The sequence below is a fragment of the Diospyros lotus genome, chromosome 4 (genome assembly GCF_014633365.1).
Source record: "Diospyros lotus cultivar Yz01 chromosome 4, ASM1463336v1, whole genome shotgun sequence".
Taxonomy (NCBI): domain Eukaryota; kingdom Viridiplantae; phylum Streptophyta; class Magnoliopsida; order Ericales; family Ebenaceae; genus Diospyros; species Diospyros lotus.
Window position 1 is genome coordinate 30,531,285 of NC_068341.1, and position 19,260 is coordinate 30,550,544.

Consider the following 19,260-nt stretch of genomic DNA (forward strand, 5'->3'; position numbering starts at 1 on the left):
TAGGAAGTCTGTCAAGGAGAAACATGATGCCATTACATCCGATCCAAGTGTTAGAAGTTTTTGACTGTTGGGGTATGGATTTTATGGGCCCATTTGTCAATTCATTTGGTCATGAATACATCTTACTTGCTGTTGACTATGTGTCCAAATGGGTAGAAGCAATCCCGGCCAGAACAAATGACCATAGGACTGTCGTGAAATTTTTGAAAGAAAATATATTCAGTCGATTTGGGATGCCACGAGCAATCATCAGTGATGGGGGTTCCCATTTTTGTAATAAAGTTGTGGCAGGATTAATGAAGAAATATGGTGTACTGCATAAGGTTGCAACACCATACCATCCCCAAACCAATGGTCAAGCCGAGCTAGCCAATAGGGAGATTAAGCGCATATTGGAAAAGACTGTTGCTGCTAATCGTAAGGATTGGTCCTTAAGACTAGTAGACGCTCTTTGGGCGTACAGGACAGCTTACAAAACAATTTTGGGAATGTCTCCCTATAGGCTAGTATACGGTAAATCTTGTCATCTGCCGGTGGAAATTGAGCATAAAGCATATTGGGCAATTCATAAGATCAACAAGAGTCTAACTGAAGCAGGCTTATCCAGGAAGCTCCAATTGAATGAACTTGAAGAAATTCGGAATGAAGCATTTGAAAATGCAAGATTGGCCAAGGTTCGCATGAAAGAGTTACATGATCGGCACATCATTCGAAAAAGCTTTCAGGTAGGGCAACGGGTACTCTTGTATGATTCTCGATTGCATCTATTCCCAGGAAAATTGAAGTCTCGATGGGTCGGCCCCTTTGTAATCAAGTCAATCTCAGGATATGGGGCATTTGAGATAGAAAATCTGGAGTCAGGACAGCTTCTAACAGTCAATGGTCATAGGTTGAAACCATACCAGGGTAGTGTTGAGGAGAATGAAGGAGTTGTGGATTTAGATGATCCATCATCATCTGATGAGTAGGGAAAGTTTCCTATCGTCTGGGAATCTGACGTTAAAAGACCACCTTTCCATTTAGGTTAAATGGATGTTTATAGATCTGAAAAAAAAAATTATTATAAAAAAATAATAAAAAAATAAATAAAAAAAGAAAAAAATAAAATAAAATAAAATAATAAAGAATTATATATATAAGTTGTTCATTTTCTGCATTACTTAATTAACTTTGATTCAAAGAGTGTTTCTCTGTGTGCAGTCTAAATAAATTTTTTTTGCATACAAGTTCATGCATTGAAGACCACCAGGTATGCCTATCTTCTATCATTTTATTGTCGATTGAGGACAATGCGCAATTTAAGTTGGGGGGTAAGGTGTACTTGATTTTATTGGTGTTTGATATTGGTGTTTGAAACTGATCCATTGTGCAAAAAAAATAAAAAAAAATAAAAAATAAAAAAAAAATAATTAATAATAATAATAAGAATAAAAATTAAAAAAAAAACAATAAAATAAAAAAAAAAATTTGATTGAGAGACAGAATTGACGCTGGTGGTAGCTATCTTTTCTTGGGCAGTGCAATCACACTGCCCTATAAAGGATAAGGCACACTGCCAAATGTTGAAAAATGAGGCACCAAGCGTTGAAAAAGAGACGCCAAGCCTGACCCTGTAATTATGGCATGCCTCGAGCCGAGTGTAAAATAGTGATGGTCATTGCTCTATAAGAGACTCCATATCTGTATAAGGCAAGCCACCCTTCTTGAGCTCAGTCTTCTCTCCTTTGTGTTATTCTCCGATCAGGTACTCTCATCCCTTTTGTAAAGTTTATAGTTCTTTACTTTCTTCTTAGTATAGTTAAAAAAAAAAAAAATGGATCTTTATCTCTCAAAAATTCACAAGTACTATCCATCTCTCCCGCAGAATGATTTGAAAAAAATTTATGTTGCTAGGTGTGAAAGACTTAGGTTGTTGATGCTTAATAACATCCCTGAAGATATTCGTTGGCTGATCGAAGCAAAAGTTCGATTAGCTGGTGAAACTTCACCTAGTTTTAAGCATTTTCCAGGCTTAGGGAAGAGTAGTTTTGCGAAGAAAAGAAGAGCGAAAAGAGTGAATGGTTGTTACAAATGTGCTCGATGGACCTGTAACACACGATGCAAATCTGTGGGGTTTACGTCCATAAATCGAGAAGATAAAATTAGTTTCATAAAGGATGGACTGAGTAAGGAGTCTTTGGATGATATCCGATTGACTCTTGAGACGCATCCATGTGGAATAGTGCAAAGAGAACTTCTTGCTTTATGGACCCAGTTCAGAAGTGACCACCAACGCTATAGTCTTGGGAATCTGACTAAAAACGACCCTGTTTGCCAATCTATAAGAAAATTGGATGGGAAGCTTATCCCCGCTTCATAGAAAGTGTTTAAGCCGTTTCTGGACGTAAAACCAGAGGAAGATGTGAGCCACAATCACAACTACTTATACATACGCATGATTTTTGTTTGTATTTATTTCTTGTTGAATTGTTGTATAGCTACTTTTGATCGCTAAATCTCTTTCCAGGGCATACAAAAGGAACAAACATGGAAGGTCAGTTAGTTCGTCGAATCAAAACCATATGTGTACTTTGTGGCTCTCAACTTGGGAGTGATATTTGTTACGCACTTGCAGCAAGCGAACTAGGCAAAAAATTAGGAGAGAAAAAAATTAATTTGGTATATGGAGGGGGAAGTCGTGGATTGAATGGTTATGTTTCACAAGCTGTACATCTTGGAAATTCATTTGTGGTAGGTGTAATGCCATTCCCTTTAGCTGAACCACATATTTCTGGGATTACACGCGGTCAACTTATAGAAACGACTTCTATGTCTGAGCGTATGGCTTGTAAGATTTATCAGTCAGACGCCTTCATTGCTTTACCAGGAGGTTTTGGAACACTTGAAGAAATCTTTTGTATAATCTCATGGGCCAAGAGTAATCTCCATACCAAACCCATTGGACTTTTAAATGTTAACCATTTTTTTGATGGGTTGCTCTCTTTTCTTGATCAGGCTGTGGATCAAAAGTTCATTTCTCTTTCAGCAAGAAAGATTCTCATTTCCGCATCCACCATTGATGAGCTGCTAGAAAAATTACACGCTTATGTTCCACAATACGATCCTCATGAGCCTCGGATAGACTGGTCTAAGGTAATTAGTAACAAGCGCCAAAGGGGTCCGATTAACTTAGATTTATCACTGTGAGAAATGCTCTTTATTAAGATAGCTGAGTAAGGAGTACTTTTTGTACTCTTGAGACGCATCTAGTTATTGTACAACTTGCAGGATTTTTCTTGGTTGTGTTCTTAAAAAAAATAATAATAAAAAATAAATAAATAAAAAAATAATAAAAAAACTGTGGAATGTTGTTAGCAAAGTCTTAGATAAGATGGCTGAGTAAGGAGTACTTTTTGTACTCTTGAGACGCATTTTGCTTATCTTATGACTTGCATGAAATTTTTATTTTGGTGTGAAAATATAAATATATATCTATATGGTATGCTCATTTGTTGTTTAAGTTTTAGCAGTTCACAGCAAATCTATGGACTTGTGGAGTTACAGGTATTCCTAACAACCCTAATTTATTACTGCAATTCAAGTTGGGGGGTGTAAGGTCTGGTTATGAATCATCTGGTTTATATTTAACTGTGAGTTTGCTATTGCTAGTTTGTAGTCTTGTGTGAGTTGATTATCTTTATCTGCTCTTATCTTATAAAAAAAAAAAAAAATTATGTGTTTTAAATAATGCTATTCCTAAAGCTTGAAGTTATGCACTGATAGCCGGCTAAGTTTGCAATACGAAACATGAATGCATTGATTTCTTATTTGAAAATGTATATGCATTAGAATAAGTAATTTGCATTCATCGGGGATTCAAAATTTAAAAATTGGTTATCGGTCATAAAGTCAAAGGTAACATTAATTAGCTGATTAGTACACTGTATGATCCCTCAACAGAAGTGGAGACTATTACCCAAGTGAGTGTTTGAGCCTAATAACCGTTAATTCTGAGTGAAATAACACTTACTCTAAATATGCTTTATTGTTTATCTTATCTTTTCAATGGCTTCAAAACATCAATTCGCTTTGAATGTCTAGTATGATAACGGATAAGTTTGACTGGTTTCAAACTCTGAATTAGATGACTGAGTATCATCGTTTTGTAGAAGCATGATAGGGGGATCAATTTATTTCATTTTGAGCTTATTCTTTAAATTAACCTCCTTTGGTAGCCCTTTTGAGCCATTTGTAGTACAACTTCCTTCGCTACCTTCGTTTTACCCAAAACAATATGAATTTTGACCAACCTGGTGTGTTTTTGGGAATTAATCTGTCTATCTATTTTCATATTTAAAGAGAAAGAAAAAGAGAAAAAGAGATAAAAAAAAAAAGAGAAAAAAAAAGAAAAAAAAAAAAAAAAGAAAAAAAAAATGGGGCAACTTCTCTTAGCTATTCAGCATAACTGCTTAAAAAAAAAAAAAAAAAAATCCCGACACACACTTTCCATAATCTACCTTTTCTTTGACAACCCGTATTAACCTCATAGGCCCATTACAACCCAGTCTGGTCCCATTTTATGCTATAAATCATGTGATCTCAGAATTCGAGTTTGGAGTAGGGAATCATGTTTAAATTCAGAAGTTACTCATCTAGAGCATTATTCCAATCATGAAGCTATGTCAATTTCCTTGTTCTTTCATGAAAATACGTTCCTTGTATTTGGGATGACACCGAGTTTTGAACTTGTTCTGCATTTACTCTTATAACGGTGCACCCCCTTGTGTGTACACCTGAGAAATCCTTTTTATTGGAGGGAAAATCCATAGTGAGATTTGAGTCAAAACTTCAAGAGAGTAAGTCTGTGTGTTGGTCATCTTAATTGCTATTCCTGAGATTGTATGACCTTTAACCAAAAATCTGATTTAGAATGCTAAATTATTTATTCAATTTTATGCATTTCGATTTCAAATTTGAAATTTTTACATTCATACAGTTATTAAAACTTGGCATCTGTATAGTCTGATTGCTAAGGGACTAGCAATGTTTAAGTTGGGGGGTATGATTAGTGGTTAATTTTGTAAAAATTTTGTTATAATTATACCCTTCTTTTGATCTTAAAAATGGTTTAAATTAGATATTAATATATATTTTATGGTTATATGCAAGTTTAAATTGAAAAATGAATGAAATGAAATTTTAAAGTAAAATTTAATAATAATAATAATAATATATAAAATTATGTATAATACATATACATCATTATATGCATGCATGTAATATATATATATAATATAATCTAATATATATATGTGCCATGTGTAATACATATATATAATAAATAATTTATTAATAACATTAAATTATTATTATTTTTTTTTTTTAGGCATGAAGAATTCAAGCCCATGAAGACTTAAAGTCCATGAAGAATTCAAATCCATGAAGAAATCAAACCCATGAAGAAATCAAGCCCATGAAAAATTAAAGTCCATGAAGAATTCAAATCCATGAAGAAATCAAATCCATGAAGAAATCAAGTCCATGAAGAATTCAAGCCCATGAAGAATTAAGGCCCAATTTGAACAACCCATGGAAAATATTATTTTGAGAAGGCCCAAGGATTATTTTTAATCCTAATGAAGATTAAAAACCAATTTATAGAAATCTATTTTCATTTTTTATGTGAGAGCTTTATTAGGTGTGTTTTTTAGCTAAAATCCATTTAACTATTAGGTGGATATTATAGCTAAAATCCATTTAACTTTATGAGTGCTTTATTAGGTATGTATTTTAGCTAAAATCCATTTAATATTAGGTGTGTATTATAGCTAAAATCCATTTAACTTTAAGTGTGTGAGTGCCCATTAGATATAATTATGTCTAATTGAATAATTGAAATTGTGTGGTTTGTATTGCATCTTGTGGCCTATAAATAGCTCACTTGATTGCATTTGTAGGTGTGATTATTATTCTTGAATCAAAGTTTAGTTATTTCCTTAGAATTCTCTCTTTGAGAATTGCTTTTGTTCTCTCTCATTTTCTTTAGTATTTTCTCTTGTGATCTTACTTTCTTCCTTTCTTCCTTTCTTCTTTTAAATTCTTATGTCATTTATTATTACTTTATTATTCACCGCCTAAATGGACGGTTAGTTTATGCCTTTAAATTCTTGCAATTTTAATTCTTGTCATTTAATTGTTCACCGCCTAAATGGCCGGTTAGTTTCTTCTATTTTAATTCCTGTCATTTAAATTCTGTCATTTAAATTCTGTTATTTAAATTATGTCATTTAAATTCCTGTCAATTAATTTAATGGAGATGAGTAGCTAAATCTAATCTTGGGTTAAGGCAAGGACAGTGTCCAACGCCAATGATTCCCAAATAAAACTACGCTTTAAATGAGTAACATTAGTTTAAACTTCAATATGAGTGTGTTTTGATTATTGAAAAATCACTAGGTTTGGATTGGAGCGTAAGCCTAACTTAGAGCTTTCATGTCATGCATGAGAGTTACTAGAACTGGAAACACTATCATACCCAAACCCGGATGATTAATTTAGTTGTTTTGTGTATTAATTGTAATTGAATTTATGGTAGTTTCTTAAATTAGAATCCCGCATATCATGTATGGGGATTGCTTAAACTAGAGCTATCATTATCTTTAATTGCATTTAAAAACAAATCCTCATATCTGAAATTAAATTAATGTTGCTAATCTTTTATGCTAAAATTTGGGAATCAACGGGTTAGCACTGAAATTGTCTTAATTCAAGTACTATCCAATTTCATATCCTCACGTTCAGTATTTATTTCAACTTCTGTCTTGTTTTATTTTCTAGTATTTGTTATCTAAAAAACCATAAAAAATCATTTTATCCATCCTCTAAATGCGTGTGTGTGTGTGTGACATTCTTTTTCTTTTGCCATAAATAAATCTCTCAGTGGACGACCTGGACTTATCCAGAAAGTATAAATTTAAATTTGGACTACAACTGCACTCGTACACTGACGAGTATAAACCTCTCGCCTAAATAAATAAAAAAAATATAAAATTTTTATTGTGTTTTGTTTTGTGTTTTAATTGCAGGGTGAGAGTGCAGTCAATTATAGGGATAAGGGAAGGGAAGGACGAAGCCTAGTTCCCATCTAGAGCGTTTCGTGTTAAAACATAATCTGCCCTTCACAATTAATCGAGCATATGAGGAGTTCGGATGATTGCTCACGAGTGGCACCTGTAAGTGGGAGTTGGGCGTCACAATCACGCCACATACCATAACTCACCAAATTCTGGGAATGTGAGATGACGTATGCCATGAGATCGCTATTCGCCAGACCGAGACAACGGAGAGGCGGTCTCCCACTAGGCAATCTGTGGATCAGGACCCCACCAAAGAGAAAACCACAGAGAGATGACCGTTCTCCAGGGAAACCAAGCTGGAGCATCTCCCTCACAGATTCAAAATCCCTAACATCCCTCAATACAATGGAGATGGCGATCCATATGACCATCTGGATGCTTTCAACGTCCAAATGAACCTTTAGACTTCTAGTTCATTAGTGAAATGCCGTGTCTTCCTTGCGACCCTAGGAGATATACCTTAGACCTGGCTGAGGAGTTTCCATCCTCACAGTATCTGTAGCTGGGAGGAATGTCAAAAGAAGTTTATCATCCAATACAGATCGCTTAGGAGGCAGCTCGCCCCGTCATGTCACCTCGCTACAGTGTTCCAGCAGTCTAACGAATCATTGAAGGATTATAATGAGAGGTTCAGACGTGAGGTTAGTAATGTTGAGAACCCATCGAACAAGAGTATTTTGACCGCGATATCTGCTGAGCTTCGAAAGGATAGGAAGCTCTATGAGAGCATCTATAAGTCCCTCGTAAGGGGCTTGGGTGAGTTCTAAAAATGAGCCGCAAAGGAGATGAGATGGTAGGAAACTTTTGTCTCGAAGAATCCAGGTAACCAAAAGAATGGAGCTGGAAGCACCAACCAGAGCAAGAAGAGATGTAATGGCGATAATGACAAAGGGGTCCAGGGAAGAAATTCTGACGATCGGGTCGCTAAGAAAACCAGAGACGAGTAACCTCCGCATTAAGGTCACTATGAAAACTACAGTATCTTATCTGATGCTCAAGATAGGATCTTCGCTATTAAGAAGAACAAAGAGGATTTTGGGCTGCCTAATCCCATAAGGACTCCCAACAGATTCAGGAATAAGGACAAGTTTTGTGCCTACCACAATGAGGCAGGACACAACACCTCTGAGTATTGGGCATTAAATGACGCGATTGAGGAATTGATCAGGAGAGGTCGCTTGCGTAATTATGTGATGCGACCAGGAAATCAACAGCCCCAGCAGCCATCTCAACCAGAGCCTCGTCAAGCCCCCGAGCAGGATAGAGCACCTATGCACCTGCGCACCTACAATAAGAACTATTTTTACTATTCATGGTGGGCCTCATAATGCAGGAACTTCTAACAGGTCGCACGAACGTTACGTGTATGAGGCCAGTCACCTTCTACTCGTCGGATATGGCGGGCAGGAGGGATCGTCTAAGAAAGCCAAAGTAACCCTAAACGACATCATTTTTGCAGAAAAAGATACTAGAGACGTGTACTGGCCTCATAATGACGCTCTTATGCTCCGAGCTCGAATTGGCGATGTTGAAGTGTGGAGAATTATGGTAAACTAAGGCAGCTCGGTGAATGTGATGTATAAGGGATGCTTCGACCAGATGGGCCTGGGGCTGGATCAGCTGATGGCATCCCCATAACCGTTTTATGGTTTCACTAGAGACGCGGTGATTTGATGAGATGTATTAGGCTCCCACTCAAAGTTGGGGATTCGGATCGTCAGGCTACCATCATGACGGACTTCTTGATCATCAACTGCCCCTCAGCATACAACGTAGTCATGGGGAGGCCAGCAATGAACGACCTGAATTTGGTCGTCTCGATTAAAGCTATGGTAATCAAGTTTCCAACTCTGAATGGGACCGGGTGCATAAGAGGCGAGAAGTACTCGGCGAGACGCTGCTACGAAGAGGCTGTAAAAATGGGCTTGAAAGGAAAGAAAGTCAATGTGTTCTCAGGAGGGGATCCACGAGCCATAAGTGAGAAGGGCATCAGCCATGACCTGGATCCATACTAGGTGGATTGTGATGTAGGATCATGAACGAGGATCAAAAGCATGCAACGGAAGCGTTTTAAAATAAAAACGATCCTCGTATTGGTTAGAGTCTAGGAGACTTACTTTTACGGCGGATTACCGGACGGAATGGAGCGATGGGTGCTTCTTCGTGTGGAGGAGACGACGACTGCCCTGCTAGCCTTCGGCTCCGTCGCATCAGAACACAAACGCCCCCTTTCGATCTTCCGGAGTATGACTCGAACTCGTGGCCTCTCTTCGGTGAAGAAGAATGAAAAACGACTTGGATTAAAAAACAACTAAAGAGAGATATATATAGGGAGAACCCTAGGGTTAAAACCCTAGTGGGCCAAACCCTAATGGGCCAAATCTTTTAATTAATTTCCTAATTGGGTTAGCCCAATTAATTAATTAAAACCCTTATGAACTATTATTTTATTTTAGCCCAATGGACTATTCTAAATAAAATAATTCTCTCTTAATGTAATTCATCCAACAAGCCAAATGTATTAAAAATACATGAGTTACATCGAGCTACCCCGGGGACCAAAAGACAAATTATTCACGGCTACTAAAATGACCAAAATATCCCTGCTACCTAGTAGCTATATTTTGTCATTCTAAGTGTTCCAACTATCACCATATGGTAACACTGACCCCACGAATAATTTTGCATATGCCATGTCTTTGACCTACTAGTGTAATGACGAAAATACCCCTCTGCGTAACACCCATCATTTAGAAAGGAATATTGTACTAACACCTTTCTAAATGACTTCTACCATCCTTAGATCACTAGTCCAATAATCCGTGACTACTCGAATGTACTTGCTTATCATTGGGAGCTACCCAGAAGCACACACTCATAAGTCACGTTCCCAGGGCCCTGGATTATTCGATTATTCTTGGACAATCACAAGGGGGTGAATCACAGAAACTATCTTGTATTAGTCTGTCTTAGCTAATTAGAAACCATGCTCCCAACTCAAAAGGATATTGATCTTTGATAGACCTCACCTGCAATGAATCTAAGAATATAGCTCTAGGTTCACTAGACCACCAACTAATACTCAAGTATTAGAGTACTCGTCCACGTAGTAGCAGTGATAGACTAGCTCCATGATAATTAGCACTTTGTCATTAGCTTCTATCACAGGTCCACTCTACGCATTCCAAATGCGCTTGTACAATTAGAGTAAACGGACTGTTTACTGGCTAAGGCAAGCCATCCTCCATTAGGATCTATTGCACAATGATCTTATCATGATAGAATGCCCAGTTCTATCAAAAGATCAAGAGTTATATTTTCTTGCTTATTAAGTACCCATGATTCATGCCTAACTGTGAAGAACGACCCATCACATGAATCACTTACTTAATAGCATGGACACCTTTCCAACAATTAAATGCAAATAATATATGTGCCATAAACTGAATAAAAGAAACATCATTACCATAAATTAAACAAAACGTGTCTTTAGGGCATACATTTCCAACAATCTCCCACTTGCACTCAAAGACTATGAAAATCCATAAGTTCAAAATCCATAAGTTCCCACCCCTATGACATCTAAGTGTCTACGAAAGACCTTCTCTGCCAAAGGCTTGGTGAAAGGATCCGCTAGATTGTTTGATGTAGATATCTGGTCCACCACTATCTCATTCTTCTGGATGAACTCCCGAATGAGGTGGTACTTCCTCTCAATATGCTTGCCCTTTCTGTGGTTCCTTGGTTCTTTGCATTGTGACACTGCTCCGGTGTTGTCACAATAGAGTATAATAGGCTTTTCCACATGTGGTACAACTCCTAGTTCCATAAGGAACTTCCGGAGCCAAACTGCTTCCTTGGACGCCTCTGATGCTGCTACATACTCAGCTTCCATGGTGGAATCAGCAATACAAGATTGCTTGATACTCCGCCATGAAATAGCTCCTCCAGACAAGGTGAAAACATATCCACTAGTGGATTTTCTTTCATCCTTATCAGCCTGGAAATCTGAGTCTGTGTAGCCTACTGGAACTAAGTCATCAGCTCTGTAGACTAGCATATAATCCTTAGTAGCCTTAAGGTACTTGAGTATATGCTTTACAGCCTGCCAATGTGCTTCCCCTGGATTTGACTGAAATCTGCTTATCATGCCTACAGCAAAGCAGATATCTGGTCTGGTACACAGCATGGCATACATGAGACTTCCTACAGCTGAAGCATAAGGAATCCTACTCATGCGCGCCTTTTCTTCCTCTGTCTTGGGACAGTCCCTGGAAGATAAGCCCAATCCGTGTCTAAAAGGAATTAATGCCCCTTTACACTGATCCATACTGAACCTGACCAATATCTTGTCAATATAAGAAGATTGGGATAAACCTAACATTCTCTGCTTCCTATCTCTAAGAAGCTTTATACCGAGAATGTAACTGGCTTCTCCCATATCTTTCATGCTAAATTGACTTGATAGCCAAATCTTTATTGATGACAACATCCCTACATCATTTCCTATGATGAGGATGTCATCAACATATAACACCAGAAAAGACACCTTTTCACCATTTGTTTTCTTATACACGCATGGTTCATCTACGTTTGGAATAAATCCATAAGACTTTATAGACTCATCAAAACGTTTGTTCCATGCCCTTGATGCCTGCTTAAGTCCATAAATGGACTTCTTAAGCTTGCAGACCATGTGATCTTGTCCTTTCACAACATAGCCTTCTGGTTGGGACATATAGATGTCTTCACTAAGATGGCCATTAAGAAAGGCCGTCTTAACATCCATTTGCCATATCTCATAGTCATAATGACATGCTATGGCAAGGAGTATGCGAATGGACTTAAGCATGGCTACCGGTGAAAAGGTTTCCTCATAATCGATCCCTTCTTTCTGAGTAAATCCTTTTGCAACCAACCTTGCTTTAAAGGTTTGCACCTTTCCATCTGCTCCCCTTTTCCTCTTGTATACCCACTTACACCCTATGGGTTTTACCCCTTCAGGTGTAGCTACAAGATCCCAAACCTGATTGAGATGCATAGACTCAATCTCGGCATCCATTGCAAGGCGCCACTTGTCTACATCGACATCAAGGACAGCCTCCTCGTATCTAGTAGGATCTTGTTCCTGATTGTCAGAGACTAGCTCGAAAGCTTCTCCTGTCCATCTATCAGGAACTTTAGTTTCCCTCCCACTACGACGAGGCTCCGTGCGTATAGAAACACTCGGTTGTGTCTCTTTTGGTTCCTCAATTGGGACACTAGATGTACCTGAAGTTTGTTCAAAAGACAACTTCTCATCTAGTTCTACTCTGCTTGAACCCTTAGTGGACATACTCTGGTCATCCTCCAAGTATCTAGCATGAGTACTAATTAGTACTTTCTGCTCCTTAGGATAATAGAAATATCCACCACGAGTGCCTTTTGGATATCCAATGAAGTAGCATAATTCTGACCTTGGTTCCAACTTACTCCCCTTAGTCAATACATAAGCTGGACAACCCCATATCTTGAGATGGTTTAGACTGGGCTTTCGTCCCGTCCACATCTCATAGGGTGTCCTAGGTACAGACTTGGAAGGTACCAAGTTCAGAATGTATGCCGCCGTTTCTAAGGCATATCCCCAAAAGGAAATAGGAAGAGATGCATGGCTCATCATGCTTCTGACCATCTCCATTAGAGTCCTGTTCCTTCTCTCACTGACTCCGTTCTGCTGGGGGGTCCCAGGCGCAGTCAATTGAGAAACTATACCGTGATGTACTAAGTAGTCCTTAAACTCTCCAAGAAGGTACTCTCCACCACGGTCTGACCTCAAATTTTTGATCAATTTACCTGTTTGACGCTCCACTTCAGCCTTAAACTCTTTGAATTTATCAAAAGAATCAGACTTGCGCCTCATCAGATAAATATAACCAAAACGAGTGTGGTCATCCGTAAATGTGATGAAGTACTCGTAACCTCCTCTAGCAGGTGTAGACATTGGACCACAAACATCACTGTGAACTAACTCTAATATGTCTTTGGCTCTACCTGCCTTCTGAGTAAATGGCCTTTTGGTCATTTTGCCCATTAGGCATGATTCACACTGAGGCCATTCTTCCAATCTCAATGAGCCCAAGGGCCCATCATGGATTAGCCTCTGAATCCGATTAGGATTGATGTGCCCTAATCTCAAGTGCCATAGATAAGAGTCATTAGATGATAATGTTCTCTTCTTATTAACTGGTTCAGTCTCAGAGTTGTTTATTTGACTTTTAATAGGATTAATATAATAAAGATTCCCAAATACGTTGCCTGTACAAATAACCTGTCCATTTCTACTGATAGTGACACCAGAATGGAACGAAACAGAATAACCATAAGAAATCAATTTAGAAACTGAAATTAAATTCTGTCTCAAGGCAGGAACGTATAAAACATCTTTCAAAATTAAAATCCTATTAGAATCAAAAAACAAATGTAAAACTCCCACTGCTTCAGCCCATACTCGAGCTCCACTAGCTACCAGCATTCCATGCTCTCCTTCAAGTAGAGTCCTTGTCTTTCTGAACCCCTGCAAAGAGTTACAGACATGATCAGTGGATCCTGAATCAACTATCCAAGAGGATGAAGATCCTACCAAACTGATGGATTCTAAGTAAAGAGCAATACCTGGTGCTTTCACCTCGAGGGCAGGACAATCCTTTTTCCAGTGTCCTTTCTGCCCACATTTGAAGCACTTGCCTTTGGGCTTGGCATCGGCCTGACTAGCTCCGGGCGGTTTGGGCTTGCCCCCTGCTTTGTTCTGACACTTCTTCTTCTTGAAGTTCTTGGCTTTAGGGCCAACTCTAGGAGAAGATGCAGAATGAATAGCTAGAGCCTTTGAGGTAGGCTTCATGATCTTCTCTGCCGCTTGGAGCTCTTTCATAAGCTCCACTAGATTCATCTCTAATTTATTCATGTTATAGTTCAATTTGAACTGCGAGTATGAATCTGGCAAAGTCTCCAAGACCATGTCTACCTGACTCTCAGCATCTATCGTCGCTCCCAAGACCTCAGCTTCCTCGAAGTGAGCAATCATCTTGAGCATGTGCTCTCGAACTGATGCCCCCTCAGCCATCCTGGTAGTCATGATCGCCTTAAGAGCTTCCTGCCTTGCGGGCCGGCTCTTATCAGCGAACATGGTGCGCAATGACAGATCAATATCATAAGCAGTGGGCGTATGCTCATGCTTCGATTGAAGCACATCGGACATGGAAGCCAACATGTAGCATCGTGCCATCTCGTCGGCCTGCTTCCATTCCGCCTCTGCCTGGCGCTCCTCGTCAGTGGAGTTTCTCCCAATTACAGGACAGGGGTCAGTCAGAACATACTTGTACCCCTCAGCTGTGAGTACTATGTTCAACTTCCTCTTCCAGTCAACATAATTACCCCCATCCAGCTTAGAATCCTTGAGGATCATAGCAAGGGGACTGAAAGAACCTCCACCAGACATTCCTGTACAATTTATGGAAAAATAAGACGTTTAGACAAGGCACATATAAAACAATTATTTTTGCACATAAGCTCATATTATGTCTTGAAAATAGATTTCCCTTAAACTATTATCAATAATATGTCATTTGGCTCTTAGAAGAACTAACAGAGCTCCGATAGGGAGGTTGATAATTCTCTAAGTTAAGTGTATAACCACCACAAACTAAACTTCCTGAATAGGAGATGATCTAGAGAATAGTTCCGTCGATAGGGCGGCCACTATCTCACATTCCCTACGGATAATCTTGCATTATTACCTCCAACGATAGGCCGGCCGATAACAACACATATCCTAGGTTTTAGTTATACCTTTACCATTAGATCTAGATCCTTATGGAATACCCATCCTATAGGGGGTCATGCTCAGAATGACACGAGGGCATCCACGATCTCTAATTAAAGGTGTGGAGGAAGCCATGGGGTCGTTGGAACCCCTCTCCCACTTAATCTTTTAAAATAAGGGTTTTGATTAAAAACGTTTTTCCTTTTGGATTCCATTAATGCTTAGAAAAATATCTAAACTTGAAAACACTCTCTAATCCAAGGATAAAAAACTTTGAGAGAGTAAACCATAAGTTAATTTTTCTCTTGATTAATTAACCCAAATATAAACCTTATTATGAAATATCTAAGTCTACATTTACTTTCTATACCAAGGGATGAATCCTTTGAAAAAGTAAGCTTGTAAACTAATTTCATCATTTGGTTTAATAAAACGTTTTCATGAATTAACTCCACATATGATCACAATTGAAAAAGCACAATAAACAAGTTACATGCTTTTCTATTCATTATTCCTAAGTGACCATATAATTGATTAAACATCACATGAAATAAACATTAAATGTGGTCTTGTTTAATCCTAAGGTGGTTCCATCCTTTTACTAATTATTTTCATGCAACATATCACAAAGATAATCTAATTGCAAATAATTTAACCTCCAAGAATGGTTTTCAAATGAAACACCTAGATGCTAACTTTGAGGTTGGGAAAAACGGGCCTCTTGTTCTGTTCGGATGAACAGCATTACAGAAAAAATAAAGCTGGAAAAATCAACCATCAAAACTGGTTGTACATCCGCCTATACCCCAACCGCGAGGTTTACATCGAATCTATTTGAATAAACACAAAACAGATTACAACATCCTATACCTCCACTCATGAGGTTTACAAGGCATCTAAAACCATTCTTGGAAGGATCCATAAACGCAGAAAAAAACAGCATTTAAAGAGTAAAAGGAACCACCCTTTTTCCGATTTTAATCCTAGGCATGCTCCTAGATTCAAACCAACAAAACCGTGGCTCTGATACCACTTGTAGGATCATGAACGAGGATCAAAAGCATGCAACGGAAGCGTTTTAAAATAAAAACGATCCTCGTATTGGTTAGAGTCTAGGAGACTTACTTTTACGGCGGATTACCGGACGGAATGGAGCGATGGGTGCTTCTTCGTGTGGAGGAGACGACGACTGCCCTGCTAGCCTTCGGCTCCGTCGCATCAGAACACAAACGCCCCCTTTCGATCTTCCGGAGTATGACTCGAACTCGTGGCCTCTCTTCGGTGAAGAAGAATGAAAAACGACTTGGATTAAAAAACAACTAAAGAGAGATATATATAGGGAGAACCCTAGGGTTAAAACCCTAGTGGGCCAAACCCTAATGGGCCAAATCTTTTAATTAATTTCCTAATTGGGTTAGCCCAATTAATTAATTAAAACCCTTATGAACTATTATTTTATTTTAGCCCAATGGACTATTCTAAATAAAATAATTCTCTCTTAATGTAATTCATCCAACAAGCCAAATGTATTAAAAATACATGAGTTACATCGAGCTACCCCGGGGACCAAAAGACAAATTATTCACGGCTACTAAAATGACCAAAATATCCCTGCTACCTAGTAGCTATATTTTGTCATTCTAAGTGTTCCAACTATCACCATATGGTAACACTGACCCCACGAATAATTTTGCATATGCCATGTCTTTGACCTACTAGTGTAATGACGAAAATACCCCTCTGCGTAACACCCATCATTTAGAAAGGAATATTGTACTAACACCTTTCTAAATGACTTCTACCATCCTTAGATCACTAGTCCAATAATCCGTGACTACTCGAATGTACTTGCTTATCATTGGGAGCTACCCAGAAGCACACACTCATAAGTCACGTTCCCAGGGCCCTGGATTATTCGATTATTCTTGGACAATCACAAGGGGGTGAATCACAGAAACTATCTTGTATTAGTCTGTCTTAGCTAATTAGAAACCATGCTCCCAACTCAAAAGGATATTGATCTTTGATAGACCTCACCTGCAATGAATCTAAGAATATAGCTCTAGGTTCACTAGACCACCAACTAATACTCAAGTATTAGAGTACTCGTCCACGTAGTAGCAGTGATAGACTAGCTCCATGATAATTAGCACTTTGTCATTAGCTTCTATCACAGGTCCACTCTACGCATTCCAAATGCGCTTGTACAATTAGAGTAAACGGACTGTTTACTGGCTAAGGCAAGCCATCCTCCATTAGGATCTATTGCACAATGATCTTATCATGATAGAATGCCCAGTTCTATCAAAAGATCAAGAGTTATATTTTCTTGCTTATTAAGTACCCATGATTCATGCCTAACTGTGAAGAACGACCCATCACATGAATCACTTACTTAATAGCATGGACACCTTTCCAACAATTAAATGCAAATAATATATGTGCCATAAACTGAATAAAAGAAACATCATTACCATAAATTAAACAAAACGTGTCTTTAGGGCATACATTTCCAACATGTGATCGAGCTATCGACCCGATAGGCAAGCTGGAAGATGTTGTGGTTAGTGACACAGATGTTGAGAAGTGTCTCAAGCTGGGTAAGGATCTCGCCCCTGAGGTAAAGACCCAGCTGACTGATTTTCTTAAGATAAATCTAGATGTGTTCGCTTTGAACCATAAGGATATGGTAGGGATAGACCCGAAAGTGATGTTATATCGGCTTAACATAGACTCCAACAATAGGTCGTTCGCCAGAAGAGGAGGCCTATGACTGCAGAGCGTTATGCAGCCTTAAAAGAAGAGGTGAACAAGCTCCTATCTAATAAATTCATCAGAGAGGCTCGTTATCCGATCTGGGTAGGAAACGCAATCCTTATGAAGAAGAAGAATGGGAAGTGAAGGACTTGCATAGACTTCACAGATTTGAACAAAGTGTGCTCAAAATACAGTTTCCCTCTGCCCAGGATAGACCAGCTCGTGGATGCAATGGCTAGTCACCAGCTTCTTAGCTTCATGGATGCTTATTCAAGGAACAACCAGATTCCCATGAACCCCATGGACGAGGAACATACCTCGTTTGTCACAGATCGAGGGTTATACTACTACAAGGTGATGCCTTTTGGACTGAAGAACGCCGGAGCGACCTACCAGCGTCTGGTTAATTTGATGTTCGAAGATGTAATTGAAAAAACCATGGAGGTATATGTAGATGATATGCTGGTGAAGTCTAAGCAGGTTGCTGACCATGTACGTGACCTATAAGAGATGTTCCAGATTCTGAGGAAGTATCAAATGAAGCTAAATCCACTCAAATGCACATTTGGCATAACTTTTGGAAAGTTCTTAGGCTTCATGGTGAATGAAAGGGGGATTGAAGTCAACCTTGAGAAGATCTGAGCTTTGCTTGACATGAGATCACCAGCCAAAATAAAGGATGTGTAAGCCTCACCGGCTAGGTCGCAGCTCTTAATAGGTTTGTCTCCAAAGCTATAAATAAATGTGTTCCATTCTTTAATGTGCTGAAACAGGCGAGGAATTTCCAATGGACCGAGGAATGGGAAGTTGTTTTCTAGCAACTGAAAGAATATGTCGAGCGAGCTCCACTCCTATCCAAACTAAAAGAAGGAGAGAAGCTAATTATTTATCTGGGGGTATCTCAGTATGATGTTAGTGCGGCCTTAGTACGAGAGGAGGACAAGGTGTAGCATCCAGTGTACTATGTAAGTCAAAGGTTATCAGATGCTAAAACGAGGTACACCCCCATGGAGAAGCTCGTTTATTGTCTAGTGGTGGCCTCAAGGAAGCTGCGACCTTATTTCTAAGCGCATGAGATTGAAGTCATGACCAAATATCCATTGAAGCAGGTCCTGCACATCTGGTTGTTTGCTCAAATGGATAGTTGAGCTCACCCAGTTTGATATAAAATATAGGCCAAGGATAGCTGTGAAGGGGCAGGTGTTGGCAGACTTTGTTGCTGAATTTAGAGGCCCAGTAGAAGAAGAAGTCGGGACCATAGGAGGTTCGTCTTGGGAATTGTATGTAGATGGGTCTTCCAGCAAGCAAGGAGCTAGAGCTAGGGTACTTTGATAAGCCTAGAGGGGCACAAAATGCCCTATGCGTTGAGATTCGGGTTCAAAGCAACCAATAATAAGGCGGATTATAAGGCACTGTTAATTGGATTGCGCCTAGCGAGAAAGGTAAAAGCAGAGCATCTAGTAGTCTTCAGTGATTCTCAGCTCATGGTATGTCAAATACGAGGTGAAAACCAGGTGAAGGGCTCAAAGATGGTGGCCTACCTTCAAAAAGTCTGGGATCTAGTGCGCACTTTTGAAGAATGCGAGGTGA

At 38.9% G+C, this 19,260-nt stretch overlaps 1 protein-coding gene across 1 annotated transcript; it reads left to right on the top strand.

Annotated features, from left to right (window-relative positions):
• Positions 1-1,485: 1,485 nt before the first annotated feature.
• LOC127799301 (uncharacterized) lies at positions 1,486-2,744 on the top strand. Its single transcript, XM_052333222.1, has one exon. The coding sequence runs from the start codon at positions 1,814-1,816 to the stop codon at positions 2,357-2,359; it is 546 nt and encodes a 181-aa protein (XP_052189182.1). The 5' UTR covers positions 1,486-1,813; the 3' UTR covers positions 2,360-2,744.
• Positions 2,745-19,260: the final 16,516 nt, after the last annotated feature.

What these genes read in the sequence shown, in the direction of transcription:
- LOC127799301 (XM_052333222.1), top strand. Translation starts at nt 1,814, where the DNA reads ATGGATCTTTATCTCTCAAAAATTCACAAGTACTATCCATCTCTCCCG.